Here is a 27,103-nt window from a genome sequence, read left to right on the forward strand (position 1 = left end):
TAAATCTACAAATTCTGACTATTCCCTTATGAAAATTAACCATGGTTTTACTACAGTAAAAAAAACATGGTTACTGTACCAAAACCACAGTTTTGCTATTAGTAATCAATGCACATACAAAAAATATGGTTATTAAACTTTTACCACATTTTCGTAAGGATTAATCAGGTTTTGAGACACAGGTTATGTTATGTAATTTATCATTATCTTCCAGTCAGCTTCCACTCCACCACAGTGCGCATCACACCAAAGATATTTAATGTTAACAAGATGCATCACTGGTATTGATCAAGGTGCAACCTTCCGATCTATATCGTGAAGCCAACAAGTAAGTGATTTAAAACTGCAATTCATTGACTGTCCGCTAGAAGCTGGATCCAAAAGGGAGTTAATTCCCATAGACTCCCATTTTTAAGTGCCAAAATAACAGCAGAAATTAATGTGTTTACAGCCTGGTACAAATGGTTTGGTCTAGCTAATTTTGCCCTTCATTACAACTGTGAGAGGGTTAATTTTTTTATAACTTAAGCTTTTTTTTATATTAAGCTTTAAAGTTCTGCATAATTAAAGGTGTGGCCACTTGGGTGACAGGTGAACTGCCACTGCTGTCACTACTGTCGAGCTATACCCTGCTGAAAAAACTAGCATACCAGCAAGACCAGTATATGTTGTGTTTTGGTGCTGGTTTGCTAGTGAACACCAGCTAAACCAGCATCAAACCAGCACCAGCATTAGCACCAGCTAAACCAGCATTAGCACCAGCATCCCATGCTGGTCATATGTTGTGTTTTGGTGCTGGTATGCTGTGACCACCAGCTAAACCAGCATAAACCCGCATAATTCCCATGCTGGTTTGATGCTGTTTTTTTCAGCAGGGTAGGCTGGAATGGTTTCAACAACTGGCTTCAAAAAAACTCTTCACAAACCTATGGGTGACGTCACAGACACTACGTCCATATTTTCTTACAGTCTGGTATTGATATGAATTGGGGAGATCGTAGCTCTACAACCGAAAATCGTGTGAGCCAACTAAATAAACTTAATGATAGAGCTTTTATAAAGACAAACATTTGTTTTAGTTTTAATAAACACACACTGTTAGACAGGAAGGGACAACAATCTACTTAATATTTAAATGTAATATTCCTCCAAAAATGTACGCAAGGATGTGTAAGAGAACAATGAAAGTGTTTTTCATAATATACCAGCGTTTAAAAATTAGAGATATTGGTTTTGCCGATTGTTGATGAATGACAGCTGTCAATTATCACAACACACTTAAGCAGCCACGTCACATGAAAATAACTGAACACTGTCCCAATGTGAATAAGCTAAAGGGTCCTTACCAGTGCCCGAAACTGCCCACACGATATACTTATTCAAGACTTCAGGAGCTAGGTAGCTAATTGAGAGCCTTGTTCTAACAAGACATGTGTTGCAAATATGGCAGTGGAGTGACACAAATTCCTTAAATGGGACAGAACATGAAAATCTGTTTTTTGTTTTCCCGTGTTTAAGTGCTATAATTGAGTCCCCAGTGCTTCTATAAACCTATAGAAAATGTGAAAAAGAACAACCCATTTACTTGGTAAACCATTATCTGCAAGCAGGAATAGGTAATTCAAATTTGGCTCCCCTTGTGATGTCAGAAGGGGATAATACAGCCCCTTAATCTGCACTTTCCAACCACAGCACTTCCATTTAGTGCAGAGATCAGCTCATTTGCATTTAAAAGGACATGCTCAAAAATGCCCAAATTTTTGCTCATACCTATAACACCATGTTATAATAAATTATCTATATGGTATTTTAAGCTAGAACTTCACATACATACTCTAAGAACACCAAAGATTTATTTGACATCTTAAAAAAAGTCTTGTGAAATATTCCCTTTAAAAGAACTTTGGTCATACCCTTTGAAAGCCAGGGAACTGGAATAAAGAGTAGGCATCCGTCCGAAACCCAAGGCAGTTAACATGTTATCTCGCTGCCTCAAGAGGAAATAACTTCGTGGCATGAAGGCAGCTCCGGGAAACGTATTTGGATAGCCTTCATAGGCAGCATAATGGATTTCTTTTTGAAATATAAACATTGTTGATTGAGCAAAATAATTGTCCAAACTATTGATGCAGTAACGAAAATACACAATAGTATCTAACTGCAGCTCCGCAGTGCCACACATTTCAAGGCACATGATCCAGGCACCCGTGTCAGGTCGGTAGTGAGGGGTGGGCCCACGGCAGACATTTTATGACACACACGAATTTGTTTATCACTGTTTATCATACCCACTAAGTAACAATTGTGTGCAATTAAATCTTTCACATTTATTATTAAACATAAACCTATCTTCATTTATCTTTGTGTGTGTGTGTGTGTGTGTGTGTGTGCGTGCGTGCGTGCGCGTGCATGCGCGTGTGTTCTTTTCTTTGTAGATTCAGTGTTGTAAATGGCCATTTTGTGTTGAGGCCGGTTCTTTATTGTGTTATTTAATGCATAGTTCATGCATTATATGTTTCATTGTTTTATACATTATTCTAAAGCACCTAACACAAACAAACAGCACCGCTTCTCCCTATACGCAAAGTACACAGTTTGCATATGGCACCAAATCCCCCAGGGGCTACCATCTCGGTTGGGGCCCATGGAAGAGCCTCTTTTCCTTAAAATGGAAGAAGAGGACAAGTAAAGGAGCCTTAATAATCTCATGGAACAGCTGAAAAGTTCCAGGGAGCCCTTTAAGTTTTGTTTTTTATTTCAGGAAAACACTGAATCTTTTTTCTGAAATAAATACTAAAAAAGGACTAAGAGTGAACTGTTTTTTACAAGAGTTTCAATTTGCTATTGCCATGTATTACTTTTATTGCAATAGCAGATAGATTAAAATATAATTGTAGTTTTATATTTTGTGTTGAAATGTTTGTTTATATGAAAAGTACAAGTATCACTTTTTATGTTTTTTTTTTAAGTTTTTATGTTTTGTTTTGTTTTTAAGTATTTGTTACCCAATGAACATTTTCATTCAAAAAGAATGCAAAAAAATGGCTTGTAGAGAGCTAAACCTGTGGGTACTAATTCTTTTTGTGTGTATTTATACATTTATAGTTATTTTCTATGAATTGTATTTGCTAGCTACAATTTGTTGTATGTAATTTTATTTTGTGATTTTATAATTGTGATAATTTTTAAGGGTGCCTTTTTTACACCTGGCCGGAGGACTGCCGATGAAAATTAGCACTTTTGAGCTAACTCTGGTACAATATACATTATGGTAATGTTGATTAATGTACATTGCCCTTTTTTAAATAAATAAATAAAAAATGAAATGAACTATTAAGTAGATACTGATAATGAACAAAGTAAATAGAAGTAAAGAGTCAAATGGCAACCCTTCTGAAATATCCAGCTAAGACCAGCATAATCTGGTGAGCTGGTTTTAGCTGGTCTCCCAGCTTGGTTTTAGCTGGTATTGCTGGTGTAGCAAGCTGGTCTAGCTGTGTTTTGGTCACTTTTAAGCTGGTCTAGCTGGACTTAGCTGGTCAGGCTGGAAGACCAGACCCACCAGCTTGACCAGCTTTGCCAGGCTGGGAAGACCAGCTTAAACCGGCTAAAGCCAGCTACAAGCTTATGCTGGTCTTAGCTGGATTTTTCAGAAAGGAAACACTAATGATGTTGCATTAGTTAACTATGAAAATAAATGTTAATAAATCAACAGATATAATTATGTTTTAGTATTTTTAGTTATTGTTATTAAAGACACATATAAATCCTATCAAAATTTGATGTAAAAATAAGATCATATGGTTCAACATCACTTCCGCCCTGAGACGGGTGGCCTGAATTTTACGCTTGTACCGCGAGAGCGATTCGCGAAATCATACGGAGGAGTTTGCTTTCAAACGCTTGTCGTCTCGTGGAACTTTGACGTCATCCGGCTGTCGGTTCTTACGGCGCCGTATGTCGAACAAACCTCTTGTGTGGCGCTGCGGGGCTGCAGCTGGAGACGGCAGAATCACGTGAAATCTGTTACATTTCCACGCGCATTATTTCACTGGACCAATATCATTCGTTTGTGAGTTTTAAAGCTTAATTCAGTCTTTTCTCGGTTACGGTGAAATTTGTTTCTCGATTAACAAGCATGACTCTAAATTCGAAGACTATTGCAAAGACAGTGTGAAGACGTCTCTAATATGACAAAAACGCCACCTTAAGGAAGATACACGTCTTGTCATTGTACAGTTGCCACCCAATGCACTGCTCGCGCCTCACCTCAAACACTGCGGCATATATGAACTCTCTCTCTCACTCTCTCTCTCTCTCTCTCTCTCCCCCCCCTTCTCTCCCCCAATTTCAATCTCTCTCCCTCTCTCTCACTCTGACACATTTCTGTGAGTGACTCATTTAAAAAGACGCGGATTTAGAAGCCGCGGGTCGTACTGTTGTTTTTACTCATACTGCTTCATCATCATCATCATCACAAAGGTAAGAAAGCAAATAATTGTCCTCTCACTTACCTACACTTTTCTGTGTAGATGCCATGTAAATGTTCAGGGTAGTGTTATCTTTCATTTTATTTTGGGTATTTTTTATTAATTGGGTGATCCTTACAATTATCAAAGTGATGCTTTTAATATCATAATGCTCTGAATATCACAGCGACAACAAAATTACTGTTTGTGATCCTATATTTGTGATTGATTTACTGTAATCTTCTCATCTATATGTTTAGTACCTACACTATTTTTGAGTTTCAGAAGCTTTAAACTAAACAAACACTTTATATATGGTGTGTTTCAATTCTGGAATTTCCTATGGGGACACATTTATAAAGCGTAGAATACAAAATTGTTTTACCTGATGAGCTATGTCCACCTTCAACTTCCTTTTGGTGATAATTAGGCTACATGAGACAACATTATTAATATTTAGCCTTAGCTTTCAAATACTTAAATAAATAATTAAATTGGTACTTTTCAGTTTAGGGTTTGTTGTGATTTACATAACTATTATTTATTTTGTATGGACTTTTCCAAAATGCTTATACAAATCTCACAGTCCATCATAACATCAGCCACTGCCTTATACATTTTCAAACATAATGGTTAATATCAGGAGGAAATGGGGTGGCTTTAGTGAAACAGACACCCATGGCTTCTGGTGAAGAGCTCTTGAAGGTTGCCAGGTGTCAAAGTCCTCAGGGTAAGACATGCTAAATGGAGGTGTGGTCGTGTGCAAACATGCCTCTGAGCCCTGAGTCAAAAATTACTCTGTTTCTGTTGTCCGTGTTGCATAGTTTTTATATGAATTGATTTAACTTTACATTTGCAAGTGCAGGTAAAGTAACTAAGTAGCATTTTTATTTGCTTCCACTTTCTTTCTTGGAGTTTATAACGTTATAACTTTATAAATTTCAGGGTCACAGTGCACACTCACATATATTCCAGGCAATACTGGAAAACACTTTCTTTATCTAGATACGCATTATTCTGATTGGCTGACCTTAAGAAACTTCAGAGATGGTGTACTTTTAATGCCCTTTGATTAGAATGTCTTTATTGCATAGACATACATTTACGCTACATTTGCACCTGAATCGAATGCCATCAGCCGCCATATTGCTGAGGTCAAGGGTCTCCTAAAACCACATGTAGATTTGAACAGGAGCTGGACAAAAAGCACAATAATGTTTACATTCTCAATCAATTTAAACGTTTTATGATCTATGTTGAATGCATAAATGCTTTGCCTAATGTTAAACTTGGTAGTAAGACTTTTTACAAGAAAATGTTAATTTTTGATTAAAACAATTACAAAAACAAGATAATCAAGGTAAACAATTATTGTGCGATTCAAATATAAATTGCATGCTGTGTTTTTGTAAGGCGCTTTCGAAGGCACCACTGCTTTGATACGTGTAGCCTATTGCAACACTTACTTAATAAGAAGTTTAAATAAATGCATGTTTTCAAAGTCACTGAGTAATCATGTTAAATTTTTACTCAAATAATTGGGATTACAATTGCCCATAAACAAGCAGCCCTAGTGTAGGGAATGCCACATCATAATACATAAGTCCTTGTATGCATGTTCATTTGATACTCCAATCCTTTACCCATCTAAGTTCGAAAATCTGCCTCTCCTTTATTGCCCCCTCCCGTCTCTGTACAGTCTGTAAACCTGCATACATTTTGAACATAGTATCAATTTTCAAGTTCACCATTAAATTCATTGCATCCTATATTGGGATATTAGGCCTAGTTGTTTGTGGGTTTTAATGCACATCTGTCTAATGACTCATGTCTCATAGAATGGTAGTGCATTAAAATCAAAATTATCTCTGCCAATCCTCCCTTCATTCCATGATTATTTGTTTCACAGTTCACCTACTCTAAAAAGTCACCCACTCTAAAAACCATCAAAGAGCATTTCCCATCATTCTCTCTGCTTAAGTGGGTTTATGAATGGAATCTTCCTGACTTAACTGGCCTCTGTAATGCTCTAGTCATTATACAGTTTGTTTGTGCAGTGCATCCCTTCCCTCCATAAACATATTGATTTAGTTTTTTGTTACATGAACTCTTCTAAATGTCATAGTGTATAGGTGAGCAGATGGTGAATTGTTTGCATTATTGGGCTATATAGTTTCCTTCATTTATGCAGTAAATATTATGAATGGACAATATTTCACGCAAACAAAATATTTTTATAGGAATATAACTTTTGTGCTATTCGAAAAAAGCATCTGCAAAATGCTTAAATATTTCTTTTCATGCTAACTATTCCATGGTATTACAACATACATTTTTAGTTGGTCACAGATTAAAGCAATATAGGTGCGCTCAATCTTTCTCAAATACATCATATTTTCCTTTTTAGCATACTTTGCATTTTCACTGTTTGAGGGAGGGATGAAAATGTATGACCTATTTTAGACAGAGAATCCAGCCAAACAAAATATAGCCCAATAGATTCTGCATTGGTTGTATGTCAAAACCATCTTTTTATGAGCAATAACAAACCAAAGCTACTCAAGACTACTTTATTCAAGCTGTGCTTGTTTGTGTAGTGCATTGTTTTGACTTCTCACATATATTTTAAATTTAATTATAAAAGAGTTATAAATAGACACTCTGTTTTGTCAGAAGTTACCATGAATGCTGAAGATATATTTATCCTGCTAGGTTCTGCAAGTTTTTTTCTAGGATGGAAATTATCATTCAAATGTAATGTTTGACAGTCAAATTCAATGTTCCTGCTTTAAAAAAGCAAACCAGCGCAAATTAATTTTGGACTTCAGATTTAGTGCATCACTAATGCATTTGCATGTTTCTATATCCGTTACAAAATTGGTAAAATTGATACTCACCAAATGGTTTCACCTGATCAACTAATGCGTTATAAACAGAGCTTAAGGTAATTCACCTCCTGCAAGTGCCTCAATGATCCATTACCCTATTTGCTAAGCAAACTGCTTGAGAGCAGAATGTATGGAGGGGCAAATGCAAAACTTCATTACACAAATGTGTTGGAAATCGCTGTAACTTGAATATATTTACAATTTTGTCAACCACCATTTGACCTTCATTCTTGTGAATAAACACCTTAGCAGAGTTTAATAAATAGTATAAAGTATATATATATATATATATATATATATATATTTATATATGTAATATGTAAATCTGTATTTAATTTTAAATCAAAACAAATGTGACCCAGTGAAGTCTCACAGTCTAATCAGATCGCAAAAGTAAAGATTTAAAACAGGATAAACAGCTCTTACTGTGCATTTTAGGTTCCATTAACATAACAACATGCTCCAGACAATACAAGGTAGTGCCCATCTATAGTATCTCAGTATCTCAGGGATGTACATAGGATTTGGTGGAGTCTTAATAGCCCAGAAACTTAGACTAGGCGTTGTATTGTGAAAATGCAGATCACCCCTATTAAGATCAAAGACATTGTGACTTGACTAAGATCTAGACTAGGCCTATAGAGCTTTTTTCTCCTTGCAAGTCATCAGCATAATTTCTGTACTATCTGGACATTATTCATCTTTTGAAGCCTTCAGAAAGCTTCCTGTTAGACAGCTTTTAAATTGCTCAGATAGCAGAGCATGAAACAACTGATGGTAGCGTGAAAGCTTCTTTTTAGTGATCGATGTTCAACTGCAGGAGTCAGCAAAAAACATAACACAGATCATCTAATTTCTCACAGGTCTTCACTTTCACACACATCACTATGTTAACTCAATAATACCAAGTATATTCTTAGCTTGTTTTATAGAACTGCTTCTACTTTCGTCTGCTCTATCAGACTGAGTCTGACCTATGGACTGGATTTTGTACCTGTGTGTTGTTATTTCTTATGTCCCATATCTTATAACACATGATGCCCCACCACAACGGCAGTTTTCATTCTCTGTGTATCTGTGTGTTATGCATATTTTTTAATGCATCCTCCGTGTATAAGCATATTTTTACAGAATTTAAATAATGTGATAATGCTAAGGATCCTTGTTCAGGATTGTGCTCTACATTGTGTAGTGCAACAAATGTGAAGTAGGTATGTAAAAATATAGTTTTTGTGTGATCAAAAGTTTTTGTAGTCTGAACAATATGAAATATGGTTTCAAAATTATGTTTAGATTTCAAGGGGGTTTTATCATTCAGACCGTGACATATCTGCGACGTCATACAAAGTGCGCCATATTGTCCTTGGTGTCAGAACACAGTCATTATTTCTTCCTCATACAGTAAAATACAGCTACAAAAAAAATTAGGAGACCACTTCAGGATTATAAAAAAATATTTACTAATTATAGGTAGGTATACTTGTTTCATTCTGTCAACTACTGACAACATTTCTGCTAAATTCCTAATAAAAATTATGTTTGTTTTTTTGCATTTATCTACAGACAACTGAAACCAGAGAAACTGACAAAAAGATGCAATGTTTTTAGATCATTTAGATCAAGTTTATATTATTTTTTTTTAAACACAATGCTAATGTTTTTCATTATATTTAGGGATGATTCAAAAGTGATTATTTGATGGAATGATGGAATAACCTTGATTTTTATTCACATCTTTCTTATGTCTGTGCATGCTCTTAGACTTTTACATTGCTTACATTATAGTCACGCCTGAGGTTTGTTTTTGTTGGAAATCAACAGACACGGGACTGAAATGGTCACATGTAGAAATTATGATTAAAGGCAAAACACAGTTTGGCCACAAAATCAAATCTTCAAACCTCCGACTACTGGCAACATCAAACAACTCCCTTCAAATCCATCTGTGCTCAAAATCAAACAATGTTTTCAGAACATACACACAACCAGTCAATATCCAAAACACTATAGAGTATTCATTAGACATTACGTCAAAAAATGGAAAACCGCATACACAGTATATGGTTGCGGAAAAATATACTGCAAGTACAGTAATAGTAAGTTTTAAATGTCTGTAGATCCAGCACAGTACCCTGTAGAAATTCAGCAGTCCAACTGCACAATACTCAAATTGTAAATCATTTTGCAGTACTCAAAAATGTGCAACTGCAAGTCAATGAAAGAAAAATGTCTGTCTGTCTCAGCATCTCAACTTTCTGACCATAAGCTTTCATCCACACCACAGATAACTTTGTCCTTTGCCAGTACTCTTAACAACACACCACACCTACACAGGACAACTGCAATTCCTCTATATAGGGTTTTGCTCTTTCTCAATCACTCTTCCTCCTCTACCTCTCAGATTGTTCCCATTCATTGTTGATATAAACATATAAAACATCTGTACCACCTGTACACTCGTTTATATTGCGTACAATTGGAAAGAAACATCATTAGTAAAAAGTGTAAAGAATTTAGATTTGTTGTGTTTACTTGATGATGACTGTGTTGTAGTTGTGTTTATCTTCTGTTGCCTGTGTTTAGAGTTTTGCACAAGAAGTGCTGGGGTTTTGCAAAAAGTGTGTAACCTCTTGTTTTAGGTTTTGCCAAAAGAGTGAATGAGTTGACAAATGGGTTTAAGCCACTGGGAATTTTGTTCAGATGGAGTGTTTTAGCAATTCAGAAAAACTGCAATCCTGCGGCTGTATGTGTGATTTACTGTGTACTGTTTGAACACAGCATTGTATATGCATCAGTGAATAAAATGCTTGTTTATATGTTCTCGCATATGCCTTGTGGTTATTAGCCTATATCACTTTGTGTAGTTAGAATTCAGGTATTGATGACATTGTGGGACAGTCAGTCTGAAAGTTTAAAAAACAAATCAGATTTGTGTGCAGCGTGGACAAGGCATTAAATGCGTTTGGATGATGCAGTAGTTCATCTGAGTTTTACTTGTCATACAATCACACAGAGCCTGTGAGGAACTCCTCTTTCTGCTGTAAGGCACCACCCTTTTAGGGAGTGTGCACAAATGATCTCTTACCTGCTTTGCTCACAAACACTGGACGTGCCGCTTGCATTCTGTCCATGTTTTGGCTGCGGGGCAGACGCTTGACATCTGCTTTTTTTAACGTCTCATTTTCCCACTCTTTATTTTGATTCTCTTCCTGGAATGGATTTATAACTCTGCCTGTGGAAGTTGCCAAACAGGGACAAACCATTCTTCACTTTCATTTTGTGCATCTCTCTATTTTCTGTCAGGTCTTTGTGTGTCAGCACAGACAGGGTGAGTATTTTCCACAATAAATGGTGGTTTTGTGGCCTTTCAGACTCTGAAGCACTATAAGAGTTCAGTTCAGCCTAGGGGCTTACAGGGAAACATGGTATTATGTCACAATGCTAATGATGCACATGCTACATGTATTAATGCTATTTACAGTCATTGTCATTTGCATTTCTAGGCTTTAAAATGTATATTGTGGTGAAATTTTTGACAGAAGAACTGCATATTTTCTTAATTAGTTGTGGAAATGATTGTAGCAAAATGTTAAACTTTTAGTTAGGAAAAATGTAATCGATACATTCTGTCTGAATGATGTTTGCCCTTTAAGCTGTGGTTGTTTTAGTTACTGTGCTTCAAAATTTTTTAGGTTGTCACGTATTACCTTGATTTCTATCTATTAGATTTATTGTTACCTACCTCCACACCCACAGTGTTTAATCCATCTTTCTATTAATCATTACACCAGTTTTTAAAAGCAGCTCAAACATGACAGAATGATTTAATAACATTCAAACACTTTTGTAAACTAAGTTTTGTGACGTAATTTGAATAGCAGAATTTGGTGAGCAGATAATTCATTTTCATTATTATGTTAAATATCAAATCACAAACTTATGGCCTATGAGCTATAAACAGTTGTGCTTCCTTGACCAGTAAGGCACAGGAAAAAAAATTGTTTCTCACTCCAGGTATGGTTGTACTTTATTGAAAGCTTTATTTCAGCTTTTTTACTTTACAGTACGGTCACATGTTAAATAATGTAAATACATAATAAGGTATCATTTTAAAAGGGCTTAACATCCCAAGTTGAAGCTCAAATCTACTGCTCCAGTTAAAAAATAATTTGCAAGTGCAATTATGTGATCATAAATGGCGAAATTACTTCCTTAATTGACCCTCATATGCACACTTTGCTAACAGTCTTTTGTTAAAGAGCACCAATGGTCAGATTCAAAATTTTACATTTCCTTTGGTGTGTAGGTGTGTATTACAAACGATATGCAAAAGGTACATACCCCAAAGTAGACCATGACGCAAGTTATTGTCTCCAACGAAAATCTCTTTTCTTGAACTATAACAAACACATGGATTGTAGGCAACAGTTTACTTCCTGGGATTGGTGATGTAGACAAGACTGACATTATCATAATTCCTTCTGCTTCGGACTCACAGCCTGTAGTTAACTCCTGTTAGCATTGCATTGTGCGCAAATCTTTCAAACATGGGAAGCAGCGTCACATTTCTGTCTGACGTCAGATGTATTCAGACCAATTGCAACGTACAGATTAGCTGGCCAATCAGGGACACAGAGCTTTTCAAATCCATGCGTTTCAGAAAGATAGTAAAATTAGGACTTACAAAAATGTACGGTATGTGAAAAAATTAAGTGTTTTTTAACCATAAACCATGCAAACACATTGTTTTATACCAGATACACAAAATAACATTGTTTTTTTTAGCAATGCAATAGCTGCTCTTTAAGAGATTTAATTGGTCACTTTCATTTGGAACAACCCTTCTTCAATCTTGTTCTAGCAGCGGTCTTCATGGGTGGAAAAATGCTTTTTAAAACTCATCCCAAAATAACACAATGGCCTATTAGAACGGTCACTGTGCACAGACGATGCATTCAGATTTGTACAATTTCACCCAGCTAGATGTTTGTCCCTCACACTATCCACAGAGCATAGCAGATCAAAGAAAATTGAAGTATACTCAGTCACCCCCAAAAAATGTTATAACAATTGACTGTTAATTGTTTAAAGAATCTGTCATTATTTTTCAAAGACTAATTCGCAACTGTACATCCAGCAACTTTTGGAGCAACACCAGATTTTATTATGATAAGATTAGATTTAGTTTCTATTACAGTAGAACATTATCTGTCATCACTATGAACTGACATACTGGTTTCACAATGCATTTATCTCCATGGTCATCAACCTTGTAACAGACGTTTTGCTTGTGAAATTCAGTGTAACTAACCATTTTAGAAGAACTCGACTAGTGTTTCCTGCAGAGGTGGATGACAACAATTGCCACATGGATATTTCTTTTGGCAGCGAAGTATTATATCAATGTAAATATTTAATAACTGAATACGGAAGGGGTAAAGGATGTTTACAACTTTGTGATTGACAACCATTTGAATAGATTCTTTATTTTATGTTGCTATAGCGGGATATAGAGGAATTGCATTGCATCCAGAAAAGTTTTATTTGAGTAGTGGTGTGTAGAGATGTAAATAATCAAACTTTGTCACAACAGTGCTTCATTTATGAAGTCACTATGTTTTAGCTGTGTCAACATGTTTAACATTTGAGAGGTTAAATAGAAACATAATATAACTTTTTAAAACTTTCAGTGCCAATCTGACTTATGTCCATGTGACCATGTTATGACAAATGTTCTGGCTTTTTTAACAGCCATACTAATGGACGCAAACATTACAAAAACTTCCTATCCAATCATATTAAATTGGTAAAGCACAACCTGTCAATGTTTAGACATAATACTGATCAGTGTCTCAGAGGCCAAACTCTGCTGGTTTAAGTATGTTTCCTATAATTTCCCATCATCAAGAATTGTTAGGCATGTAAATATCTAGACTTTATTTCTGGATTTTATTTATCTCTGTATTATCTGTGTGGTTTAACCCTACACCTTTTTATAAAACTGCAAATTAATAGTTTATGTGGAAAGTTAAATCACATTTTTACGGCAGGTCAGATTTATAATGTTGGAAATGCTCAATTGTTTTTTCATGAATGAATCATAACTTCAGTATTTTGTGAGCTGCTCAAACACAGTTCTCAGTTATGCATTCTTGACAGTTTTACTTTACATGCGGTGAGGTGTGTTTAGTTCTAACCTGCAGATTTAGAGGCAGTACATTTTTTTTTTACAAATTTTTATTGCAGTTGCAATGGCTAGAGATTGGAGTATTTTAGCTGGTCTTATAAACATAAGACTAAACTTTTTTTTTCAGCAAACAAACTGATTAATTGTTTTATTTTGTTATTATTACTATTTATAAAATGTACAGCCCTGAAAAATTTTTTTGGTAATTGATCGTTCTGTTTCTCTCCAGATGACATGGCGTCCTCAGTACCGTAGCTCCAAGTTTCGCCATGTGTTTGGGAAGCCAGCCTCAAAGGAGAATTGTTATGATGGTGTGCCCATCACCCGGAGCGTTCATGACAATCACCTCTGCTCTATCAACCCTCACTTTATCGCGGTCATCACTGAATGTGCAGGGGGCGGAGCTTTCCTTGTGCTGTCCATCTATCATGTGAGTGAGACATCCTCCCTCATTTCTTTGGCTTTAAGGTGATCTTTTAAATATACAGATTACTGTCTATTTAGTGTTTCTTATTGTTTTTAGACAGATTCTTTCAGTCTAGTGTTCTCTCATGTTCTTTCTTTAGGGCCACCAAACACCCTTTTAGATACATTTGCCTAGCGATCTACAAACCAACCTTAACCCACACCCTTACCCTAGAAAAAAACTGCACAAATATGTTTGTAATTTAGCCAAGTTTTGCTTATTTATAGGGGTACATTTTTGTACAAACACGTCTGCCTGGTTATTTGCCTGTGTTATGTTCAGCGATGTATTACCTTATGTCTCAGGAATGACAAAGGTTACATAAATTGCTTAAGGCATCTTTTTGTATCGTATTTCTCAACCCCCAGACATCAGCCGTCAACTAAAACGTATTTTAATATATGTGTGCAATAACATATAGTTTAGTAGCAAGCAAACCATACAGTAGCCTGACTTACCACAACATTTCAATGTAATGCAAATAACATTTAGATTTGACTACTAAAGGATGCTCTTCTTGCTGAGACTTGCTTCTGTCTTCTAAAGAGAAGTGTGGGATGCTATGATTCTTGCCCTAACTTGTAAGGTCTTTCTTGTTTTGTTTGTTCTTCAACAAAAAAATGTTTTAATCCTATTTTAAGTCAGTATCCGTATCTTGTTTTGCAGTAGACCATTTACATATTATATTTAGACTTGTTTTCAGAAAATAGATCTGCCATTTATTTTCACTTTTCACAAGTGCATAAATCCAATGGAACAAGGGAATCATTTAAACCAATTTGAATGTGTGTGTATATATATATATATATATATATATATATAGATGTTATTCATTTTGACCGAAAATAGATGTTAAGTAGGTATACCTGTATGTATACATTAATATGTATCTTTGTAATCTCAGACTGGTAAGATCGATCCTCATCATCCAAAGGTGTCTGGTCACAGAGGCAACGTGCTCGACATCAAATGGAATCCTTTTAATGACTTCTGCATAGCCTCCTGTTCAGAGGATGCCACAGTAAGTCTGAATATGACAAATACTTTAAATTAATTCTTTTAACCTCCTAAGACCTGATGTGTCCACATACGTGGACATCACATTTTTTGTTGTTTGCACCATAATACTTAATTCTGTGTAACTGGAACCTGTTGTACACAAACATGGACAATGACACTGCTTCGTGTTCAAAGTTATTTAATTTATTGGTTCTTCCTAACCCCAAAATAGCTGGAAGAAATCTTAAAAAGAGACAAACCAAAGCTTGGGTCTTAGGAGGTTAAAATTCAGTCCATCTAATTAAACTGATCTGATTAATGTTTATCTGAAGTGATCTGAACAAATAAACTGTTATTTGCTAAATTTAGATGTTCTTGATACACTTGAACTACATTTTTACTTTATTAACATACATTGTCATATATCTACGTTGTTATTCAGGTAAAGATCTGGGACATTCCTGAACATGGTGTCACGAAGAACATCACAGTGCCCTGGAAAGAGCTGCAGGGTCATTCTCGGCGTGTTGGTCTCATTGAGTGGCACCCCACAGCCAACAACCTTATTTTCAGTACTGGATATGACTACCAGGTACCTGTACTATACACACTGTGCTAGGGAATGAAGAAGGACAAGGTTTCAGTAAATTAGGCCCCAGGAAAGCATTTTAAATATTCACATTCATAGTAAACTTGTTTAACACTCCACATAATCATTATGTTAACTATACTAAACCACAAAAATACAGAACATTTAATTTAAACCGTAAAATGTGTTTTAGCTGGGTGAGAAATATATCTAGTCTTTGGACTTTGGACCAAATAATTTATCTTCCCTGTGATCGATACTCAAGACGTGCATGAGTTACAAGAATCCAATTTGAGATTCAAAATAAACATTCAAATCATTTAAAATACTAAAAAGACTTTACTTGGATTTCACAAGTTTCCATTAGCATATATCAATAGAGTAATATGATAATAAAGCATTTTTGGCATGCTGTCCGAAGGAAGGGCTCCGAGCTTGGAATGTTAGCCCTAGATGTAGCTGTAAGGTTCTTTCCTGTAGAAACCATCTAAAGCATCACCTTAATCTAATTTGGTTTGTTTTATAGATTTACTGTGAAGTTTTAAATTGACATTTCCTGTGTATAATCATCTATAGGTCATGGTGTGGAATCTGGATGTTCCTGAACAGGTGATCAAGAACCCTGTAAAGTCCATAAGTATGCACACAGATGTGGTTTTGTCTATGTCCTTCAACACAGACGGCAGCAGACTCGCCACATCTTGCAAAGACAAGAAGATCAGAGTGATCGATCCGCGCACTGGAGTCCTTTTACGTGTATGTGTCCATTAGTCATATTGCTGTACTTCCTGTTGCACAGTATGTTTCTCTGACATCATACATTTAAAACAAATACATTTAGAAGAGCAATGTTGATGATCAGCGTTACACAGAGGTCAAGCATAATAATAATAATAATAATAATAATAATACATGTTATTTTAAATTTATGGGAGATTTTCGTATAACTTAAGGACACCTTCCAGCTTACAAACATACACACATACGTATATAATACGACTCTCTATGTTTCTCAGATAAGAGAAGTGATTATTTTATTTTCATGCTAAGATGATTAAGTTGTGCTTAAAACTGTTAGACATTTACTCCCCCCACAAAACAGTGTGTGTGAGAGAGAAAATGTGCCATTATTCTTAAACCCACATTTACTGCGTGATTGCAGGAGACAAATTGCAAGACACACCGAGCCAGTAAAGTGCTATTTCTAGGAAACCTGAAAATGCTCCTTTCTACAGGCAGTTCACACTGGAACCATCGTCAGATTGCACTTTGGGATCAGGTACGGGCTTCCTAAGCACTTTTTAAAATGTATTTATTGAGGTAACAAATAAAGAGTTCAGATGCAAAACCTCCTAAGTGTGTCTGGAATGGTTTCTTGTTAATTAGCATTTTATATCAGACTCCTAAAGGATTTTCTCAAATGGATTTGACCCCAAAGTATTTGATGAATGTATAGTACGTTATCTCATTTTTGCCAGAGGTGGCATTTAGCGGCTTTCGTGTCTGAACTCTTTAAATGGAACCGCATTAGAAGGTGCCCCTTGTTCTATAGAATAGATCCTCCAGGTACTGCACATGCGTTGGTTGTTTTGCATCTTCTGCACATTGCATTTCTTCCCAGCAGTAGCTTATGTTAGTGAGTTTAGGGATTAACCGATATGAATTTTTTTAGTGCTGATGCCGATACCGATTTTTGTTTCATCAGCCTTAGCCGATGACCGATACAGGCTGCCTATTTCCTTGAGCCGATATTTGGAGTCGATACCACTTTTGCTTACTCAATTTACGTCATAAAAATGGCACGATGACGCCAAAAGTCTCAATTTAAAAATGTAACATTTATTAAACTTAAAAAAATACTATATTTAACAAATAGTAAAAACAGGTGAGGGTGCTATTGAACCATGAACTGCACTCTCCACAATGACGAGGAACTATCAGCAAAGGATACTGATTTGTAGCACTTTACTACTACAAATATATATAGAGATGAGAAATAAAAACCTGCTTTGTGCAGCTATGATCAGCTGTTAGGCTGAGCTTTCGATGTTGTTATGGAAAGGTTGGCTGTTTTTAGTCACATGACCTGCAATCGCTTGCTGTTTCCAGCACTCTCTCTATAAAGAATGCCGGAAAAAATCGGCAAACACAGCAGCCACATATCGGCCGATGCCGATACACATAAAACCGGCCGGCCGATATATCGGTCTATCACTAGTTCAAACCACTGATCAGTGGCTCCAACATTTAGCAGATACAACTCATACACTACAACAAGAAGATATCTTTGATGTTCAGGAAGACAATAGATCACCTTATGAAATTTTTACACTCAACTGTCTACCATCGATGATTATTTTTTATGTATTCACTGTTTTAGGTTGTTGGAGAAGGTTTTTTTAGATGAATTATAAGATCTTGAGTCTTTTACTATGAATTAATTATGAGAAATATCATGCATACTCTACTGTACTATTAATTTTTATGATTCAGAGCTTCAATAACAACAACAAAAAGTATAATCAATGTTTTAAATCCTACATAAAAATGTACATGTGTGTTGCAGGACGACCTTTCTCAGCCGTGCTATTCAGAAGACTTAGATGGTTCCTCTGGGGTTCTCTTCCCTTTCTATGACCCTGACACACACATGCTGTACATAGCTGGAAAAGTAAGTACATACACTCAGATTGGCAACAGTTTTTTGTCCTGCATTAATGGTAGAGGATTATCATTAACACAATCCTCTGTATGCTTTAGGGTGATGGTAATATCAGATACTATGAAATCAGCCTAGAAAAGCCATATGTGCACTTCTTGACAGAATACCGATCTCTTCTTCCACAAAAGGGAATGGGTGAGTATTTCTCAACTGTAGCCAGAAGCACACAAATTTTGAATAGCAAAGATGGTTTAAAAGCTATTTGGAAGATTGTTTTTTGTTTGTCATTTCTTTCACTTTTCAGGTTTTGTGAGTAAATACTTCACATGCTTTAAATATCAGAAAAAGTGTAATGAACTTAAAATTATAAGTACAAAGTACTTTGAAAAATACCCATAATCCTTTGTGCGTGAATATTTGATGATTAATTTTGGTCAAAGACTAAGAACTGATGGGGCATTTAAATCGATTTTAATAAGATGTTGTGGAAGTTAAATCTCTTAAGGGTGGTTTCCCGGACAGGGATTAGCTTAAGCCAGGACTAGACCTTAGTTTAATTAGGAAATATAACTAGTTTTAACAAACACGCATTACTAAAAACATCACTTGTGTGCATTTTGAGGTAAAACAAAGGGTACTGATGTATTTTAAGATATGTCTGTGCAAGTTGTTTTTAGTTTGGACAACTTTTACATTTATTTTAGTCTATGACTAGTCTAATCCCTGTCCAGAAAACCACCCCTTAATATTTACGTTTTTTGCAGTAAAAAATGTAGTTTTTTGTGAAGTCACCATTCAGGTGATCATTCGGTATACATGAACCCAATTCAACACATGTTGTTGCATCACCATAGCAATGCTTTGGGGAATGCCTTACCATGACTGCTTCTATAAAGTCCAATCGGGAGATGATATGTCCTAGGCGTATGGACCAGGATGTATAAAAGGGGTGTCCAGTTTTTACGTCTTCAGCAAGCACTCTGTGTATGTGAGTTTGTAGCATCAGTTAGACCATAAGTTCCTCCCTTTAATCGCTGTATTTCAGGCATAGACACACACGATCTGTGTGTGGTCTGAAGTAGTGCAGCACGCACAGTCAGCTCTCGTGGGACCTGGCTGTGCACACTGCAAGGGTTTCCCCGTCAGCATGCTATGCTCTTGGCGCTTTTTGAGAGGGACGATCAGGCTTGCATCCCTTGCGGCTTTGGTCCTGGGCTGTGTCTTCACACGTTACGCTCCTGCTGTTCGCCATTTGAAAAAGGCTATCAGCCTTGCGTTCCTTGTGGCTCTGGCCCACTGCTGCCGAAACAGCACGGAGGTTGCGCTCAGAGAGGTTTGCACATCTAAAAGGTGGACAGGTGGACATATCTCTGCCTATCCCTGCGATATCCGGCGCTCTCTCATCTGTATCGGATCTCCGCGCTGCACTTCTGACTGGTGCGAGAGCCAGACGTTTCAGCTGTCTATCTCCGTGGAGATGCATGCGCTGAGCATCGAGACAGAAAGTACTGAAGACGCACAGGTATCTTCATCTACCGCTTATGATATTTGTTTGAGGGAAAATGTGCAGTTTTCCACATGGAGCCTCCCCTTTTTCAAGGTAAGTATGTGTAGATGTATATACTCCCGGGAGTTCTTGGCAAGATTCACCAGAAGAGGGTGCATTTGTTGTTAATAGCCCCGTCCAGGCCATCCAAGTCCTCATGTTTCTTCTGGAGAGCCCTTTGTGGGAGATCCCAGTCAGGGGGTATCTTCTGTCTCAGCCGGGGGTGCGATTCTCCACCCCACCCAGAGATATGGAAGCTACGGGGTTGGCCTCATAGAAGTTTCCACAAGAAAGCTTTATGCCCTGAAGTGGAAGTGGATTGTGTTCATCTGATGGTGCGCAGCTCATCATCTTCTGCCCTGTTAGTGTAGTACTAGAATTTCTGCAGGAGGGATTCTCTGCGGGGCTAACCCCTTCCACGCTGAAGGTTTATGTGGCTTATGCCTCCGCTTATCATTTGATTTTTAAAAGGAACATTGGTTAGAATACACACTTTTATTATGCTTCCTTTGTGGCACTCATAGGCTAAAGCCTGTTAGTTGCACTAGTGTGCCGACATACCTGTAGGACCTGGTCATTGTGTTTGAAGGGCTCTTAAAAATGCACCTCTTCAAGTTTTGTCTTTCAAAACTTCTTCTGGCTATCACTTCTCTGAGGAGAGTCGAAAAGTTATCAGTTTCCTTGCATTTTCTAAGTAAATTAAACTCATTACTGTATATGTTACCGTGTATACATGCAACATAAATACGCATACAGACATGGCTTTTTCACAGGCGTGGTCACAAATATTAACTTGTTAGAGAATGTTCAGTTTAGCCTCATTAAGTATGTACAATATGAGATGACAGTTGTAGTCAATCTTACTAATTTAACATGCCCCAAAAATGATTTGCACACATAAGTCTCATTATTATAGAAAAATTAGGTTTTTTTTTAGCCCAAGTGTCCAACTATTTTTATATGGCATTTACCTTAAAATTATTCTAAAAATAAGTTTTGCATAAGACAACAAGTTTGTAATCAGTATGTGTGTCCTTGGATTGTCTTTCAGGTGTTATGCCAAAGCGAGGACTTGATGTGTGTTCCTGTGAAGTGTTCAGATTCTACAAGCTGGTGACAATCAAAAGCCTCATAGAACCCCTGTCCATGATTGTTCCAAGAAGGGTATTTAAATACAGAGGACACTTTAGATTTGCCATTTGGTTGATAGAGTACTAGATAGAACTAGTTTTCTAGTTAGTTTATCTGTGCTCATACCTAACAAGTTAAAAATTCTGTTTTCATTTTCTTTTCTACAGTCAGAGTCCTATCAAGAGGACATTTACCCTACGACAGCTGGGAACAAGCCTTCCATGACAGCAGATGAGTGGCTCCGTGGTGTGGATAAAGGTTAGAGTCTTACATGTCCTTATACATGAATCAACATGTTGATTTGGTTCTTTGGATTAAGGGTTTGTATAGCACTTCTCATACTATTGCTTGCCTAAAACAAATCGCTCTATTGTTTTTTCTTACTTTGGACAAAGTAAGTCTCTCTGAAGATGAACCAAGTGTCCAAATGTAAATGTTTGTGCGTTTCTCATGACAAAATCTGTTATAAGACAGCTGTTTACAAGACTGGCAAGATTTAAAGTTCTTTATTTGCTACTATTATTTGTAGATATAAAGTAATTTTCTGTGTTCAGCTAAAAAAAGGAAGTTATATACAGTATCTCACGAAATTGAGAACAACCCCTCACATTTCTGCAACTATTTTAGTTTATCTTCTCAAGGGACAATACTATAGAAACGAATCATCATTTATCATGTTCATGTTTTTATCTGCTTGACAGGACGATACAAATTTGCGTATATTGTATTAGATCAGTTAAATTTTGGTGCTTTGAGTACAACTCTGTCATACTGACCACTGGATGTTGAACATGACAAAGAACTCTCTGAGGATTTGAAAATTAAAATTGTTGCTTTCCACAAAGATGGCCTAGGCTGTAAGAAGTACAGTGGCCAGGGTCATACAGAGCTTTACCAAGATGGGTTACATTCGGATCAGACCTTGCAAGGGTCGACCAAAGAAGTTGAGTCCTCGTGCTGTGCGTCAGTGCATTAGTGATGTCAGCATTGCTTTACAGGTTACAGAAGCGGAAGGTCAGATTATCAGTGCTTAGACCATATGCTGCACACTGCAACAATTCGGTCGCAACATTTTTCATCATTTTTTTTACCGTATGCAGCCCTCTTGCTGCCAGAGCATATGCCATGCTTACTTCCCCCTTTAGTTTTAAATGTCCCTAAGATGTTGCTTTGATCCTTCCTTTTTGAAAGTTCTTGCACATTTCTTGCATAAAAGACCAGAATTTATGTAGACTGGAAAAAATATGGCTACTATTTTGACTATGTGCATCCTGACTCCTGCCTTAAAGCTAGCCACCTATGAAATAATGATTTACAGCAAATTTGTGAATAATATTTACCAGACCTAAGGGATCTAAGAGGGTCTGAGTCTTAATAACTCCCTTTTGTTTTTAAGATCCTGTGATGATGTCACTTAAGCCTGGAAGTAAACAGGACTCGTATGCGGAGCTGAATTCGTTTGAGACGCACCGTTCTAGGAGTCGACCAGGTTTGCCGCAGCTAATTCAGGAAAAGCCGAATGCTAAAGAGGAAAATGAACCCAACGCATCCCACTCCACCGCACAGCTTCCATTCACAGATGGAAACAGCAGCTCTCAAAGCAACGTCAGCAACAGACAACTAGATGTCACACAGTGCTCACCGCCTAAAACAGAAAACGAGGTATGTTATATATAATGAGCTTTGCAGTAAACAAGGGTTTTAATGGCTTGAAGTAAGGTATGTACAGTATAATGTTAAATTAAGAGAAAACACCTCCCTGCCAAAGTTTTTACCGCAATCCATATTTCTGTTATTATGCACTAGGTGGCACTCTTACCTAGCATATATGCATACAAAAGCAGTAAATACTCTGTGTATGTGGAATGCACTTTTGTGTGCATTTATTTTTCCTTTTTAAACCGTAATAAGAAAAATGAGATATGTTAAATGTCAAAATTGTAATTCGAACTGTATTTAGAACATTCTACCCCCTCCCCCCAAAAATATTACGTATTTTCAGATTTTTTTAATGACTTTTTGCACCTTGCTAAAAAAATGATAAAAAAACTAAATTTTGAAAAACACAATTATTAGCGGTTTCACATTCAGACTTCTTTGGAGTGATTGCAGGGTGTTCCTTCATGCATGTAAATATCATCTTTCTACGCATGAATGAAATTTAGCGAATTTCTTCTTGTCAAATTATTTTAAGCCGGTGAATGCCAGATACACAGTTTAAAATGTTTTTTTTACAAACAGCTATTTTCAATTAATATGCAGTGTTGCAGTCAGAGCCAATTTACTTGTTTTAAAGGACAAGTTCGGTATTTTAGACTTAAAGCCCTGTTTTCAGATTGTTTATGGTGAAATGGAATGGTTTTGACTGAAATTTCGACATTTGCGGCTGCCCTGAGATTTTTCGCGTGTTTGTGTTTCACCTTACACCTCTACAATGGGTTTAATGGTGCACTGGAACAATCCTTCCTAAAATGCATTAAACTTTCGTTTACAAAGACGTGAAACTCACCGAGCGGTCAGGGGTGTTCACTGATATGCTCACACAAAAATCGCTGCAAAAGATGCTTTCCAACAGGTGTTTTAGCATTCGTTGTTAACTTGTGGACCTATTTTTCCAAACGGCTCACACCCGTACATTCTTCCGCTTAGAGCTTGAATAATAGACACTCCAGCCCAGGTGGTGGCGCTACTCCGCCATTGCCAATTGCAAGAATAGAAACAAAGTTCCCGGCGCGGAGTAATACCGTACCTCACAGGACATCTAATACAAGTCAATGGAGTTGGTAAAAACTACGATAAAACCTGTTGGAATGCGTCTTTTGCAGCGATTTTTGTGTGAGCATATCAGTGAGCACCCCTGACCACTCGGTGAGTTTCACGTCTTTGTAAACGAAAGTTTAATGCATTTTAGGAAGGATTGTTCCAGTGCACCATTAAACCCATTGTAGAGGTGGGAGATGAAACACAAACACGCGAAAATTCTCAGGGCAGCCGCATATGTCGAAATTTCAGTCAAAACCATTCTATTTCACAATAAACAATCTGAAAACAGGGCTTTAAGTCTAAAATACCGAACTTGTCCTTTAAAGTCAATTTAAGTCCAGTTTGACTAGTGTGGGAGGTCATTTAAGGAACTGGAGGCCTCCAGTTTTCTTGAAGATATACATTACTGTGCAGTATTACTACAGAAAGATGTCTAAAACAGTAAAAGCAGTTTGTTATGTTATATATATTCTTATATTTGGAACTAAATCAAGGGTAAATGTAAATATATACTGTGAAACAATTCACAGTTAACTTGTTCTGGCCATGAATATAGCCGTAGATGCTGGAATGGCATAAAGAAATAAAGAAGAAGAAACAATTCACAAATTACTATGGTTTTATGGTTCTTTGTAAGACCCACCTGAATAGTTTTAGCCTAACTTGATAAGTTTATTTATGCAATGGCCCGGACAGCTATTATTATACAACAGGGGTGACCAACCCTGTTCCTGGAGATCTACTCTCATGCATATTTTAGTTCCAACCCAGCTTCGACACACCTGACTCTAATTTTTAGGTAGCCCTGAAATGCTTGATTGCCAGGTTCAGATGTGTTGGATTGGGGTTGGAGCAGAATTCTGCAGGACAGTGGATCTCCAGGAACAGGGTTGGTTTCCACTGTTATACAACATAATTGTAAGATTATATCATTTGTGACTAAATTTGTTTGTGAAAATTTTAACAAACCATGCTCTTATCTAAAACAATCTAATTGGCATGAACACTGACTGTATGTTTATTGAAAATAGCTGTTAATTGTAAACACCTACCGTTTCATATTTCTGCATTTATTGGCTTAAAATAATTTGACTGTCAAAAAACACTTTGCTGTATAAAAAAATCACAAATCAACATGGACAACTTATTATGGTTGTTTTAGTCTTGTTGGTGTTCTGTCTTGCGAGTCATAATCTATGCGTTTTAATATAAACAAGTAACAATAATTAAACACGGATATTGGGCCAGAGGACCAGCGTCACATAAATTTACAAATAATAATGAATATAATGTGATGATGTTCACATGCATGAAGCATTGCTCTGCGGATTCATAGCCAATAGAAATCTGAATGTGAAACCATAAAACTATCTTTCCGTCTTGAACTGCAGGGCATAATGGTCATTTAAATGTTCTGTGTCAAGTAAATAAAATACAAGAACCAAAATTTGCATTTTTGTAAAACTTAAGAAAAAAATGTATACCTAATTGGAAAAGAATTTTAAATAAGGAAAATAACTTTTTATTTGGATTATCTTTTTTACCAGCTTACAAAAATATTTATTTGTTAATATAGACGGGCCAAGCCGTATGTTTTGATCATCATTCTGAATCTGATTGCTAACAAAAGTCTTCACAAAAATCTATTTATCTCAGCCTTTTGTGCATTTGATATATTTTATGTTTATATATTATATAAAGAAGACAATTTTTGGAAGCATCAAACTTTTGTGAAAATCATCAAAAAATGCTGGCACTGGCTGGCAACTTAAAAAAATGCTGACAGGGAAAGAGTTAAAAGCTAAGAGGCTGAGAACAGGCTAAGAAGCTGAATATTGAGTACTGCTTTGATAGTTATCTTTCTTATCTTGAATGTTCTAGTCTGTAAGGGAATGTTTGTTGGTCTAACTTGATGTTTGCGTTTCTGCATATAGCTACGGCAAGTTTTTTATAAGCAGCAGGATGAGATCCGAAGGTTGAAGGAGCTGCTTAACCAAAAGGACGTGCGGATAAAACAGCTCGAACTGGAGATCAAAAATGTAAGAAACTTGCATACCACCTGAGAGTGACTGGCCTGGTACATCGCAACATCAAAGCTCTGCCTTTCTCATTAACATTCACAAGAACCCATCTTACACCCTCATGTCAGTACACTGTACGGAAACACACTCTCAAGCTTCATTCTCTTTTCGTAAAACTGTTTATGTAAGTCATTGTTTGTGTTTTTTATCCACATAAACAAATTTTTTCAGGACTTTTTTTTACACTTTAGCACTATCCAAAAATGTTTGTCATTTTACTTGAATTTTTTTTTAATTTTGAAAATGTCTATCTTGAATGAGCATGTTTGTGTTTTATACAGGGGGATATAATTATAATTGATGAGTTAAAATGTTTTTTTGCTGATTTATTTGCTATTTTAAATGTGTTTTGAAAATGGATGAGTGTTGTGACAAGAAAGTTTGATGCTGTAAAAAATGTAAATCCAAAGTTTAGAACAAGACCAAATTTATTGGTTGTTTATCTGATTAAATGCTGTGAAAATTCCAAATCCCATCATGCACTAGTAAGACACAATTTGAATGAGTTGGGGTTATAAGAAAGGCCATCTTTAGGTTTTGAATTGAACTATTGGCCACAACTGATTTGTCAGGTAAATTAAAAATGTAACCCACTGCCTTCCCCTTACCCACTGTTTGCTGCTTTGTAAACGAACCAATGATGCAACACTAAGTTTTGCCATAATTTGTACAAATTATTTTATAATGGTTTGTTTACATATTCTGTACATGTGCACTCTTAGAATATATTAGAATGCAAACCTGAAGATGCTATTTTAAATTGTTCTGTTGCTCTGATATTTCTCTAAATTATATACTAAATATTGTTAAAACTTGTCTTCATTGCAGGCTCTTTTTTGATTTCTAAACAAAATCATTTTTAACAAATCATTTGGACCATGGTAAATAACCCTAGTCTCATTGACAGTTTTCAGTAAGATTCATTCTGCTGGTCAAAAGTTTAGGGTCACTTGCCTAAAATGCTTATCTATTATCTAATATTTTCTTTCATAAAAAAATACGTGGGCTGAATGATTAAGAAAAGCAGTCAATAAGATATAAAATAAGAGGAACTTCCAAAAGGCTAAAATTACACAATGATCCTGATAGAAAGGTGACACTGGACTGCTGTTTTCTATTCTTAGTCTATCCTTTCTATCAGAATTTAATTCTATGTGTCACTCAAATTGACAACAAATTATTTCGTGGGTATGTCTTTTACAGGCAACTCTCTACCACACATCTCATAGCCTATCTAAACCTACCATCTTTTTAAACCTGGGTAAGAACTGCTTTTGACCCTCGAATTCCTGCTCCAGAATGTATACTTTAACATGATGCAG

The 27,103-nt window shown here is 36.3% G+C and overlaps 1 protein-coding gene across 2 annotated transcripts; it reads left to right on the forward strand.

Moving 5' to 3' along the window:
- The first annotated feature begins 4,327 nt into the window (after positions 1–4,327).
- coro2aa (coronin 2Aa) lies at positions 4,328–26,597 on the forward strand. Of its 2 annotated transcripts, none has more exons than XM_065254855.2 (12): positions 4,328–4,482; positions 13,774–13,974; positions 14,915–15,031; positions 15,452–15,601; positions 16,175–16,354; positions 16,761–16,877; positions 18,165–18,269; positions 18,359–18,455; positions 20,858–20,970; positions 21,105–21,195; positions 22,334–22,599; positions 25,635–26,597. In XM_065254855.2, the coding sequence occupies exons 2-12, from the start codon at positions 13,774–13,776 to the stop codon at positions 25,761–25,763; spliced, it is 1,566 nt and encodes a 521-aa protein (XP_065110927.2). In that variant the 5' UTR covers positions 4,328–4,482; the 3' UTR covers positions 25,764–26,597. The 2 variants fall into 2 exon arrangements, with proteins under 2 accessions (XP_065110927.2, XP_065110925.2); XM_065254853.2 differs by lacking the exon at positions 4,328–4,482 and adding an exon at positions 10,432–10,685.
- Positions 26,598–27,103: the final 506 nt, after the last annotated feature.

This window comes from Paramisgurnus dabryanus, chromosome 4, assembly GCF_030506205.2.
Source record: "Paramisgurnus dabryanus chromosome 4, PD_genome_1.1, whole genome shotgun sequence".
Taxonomy (NCBI): Eukaryota; Metazoa; Chordata; class Actinopteri; order Cypriniformes; family Cobitidae; genus Paramisgurnus; species Paramisgurnus dabryanus.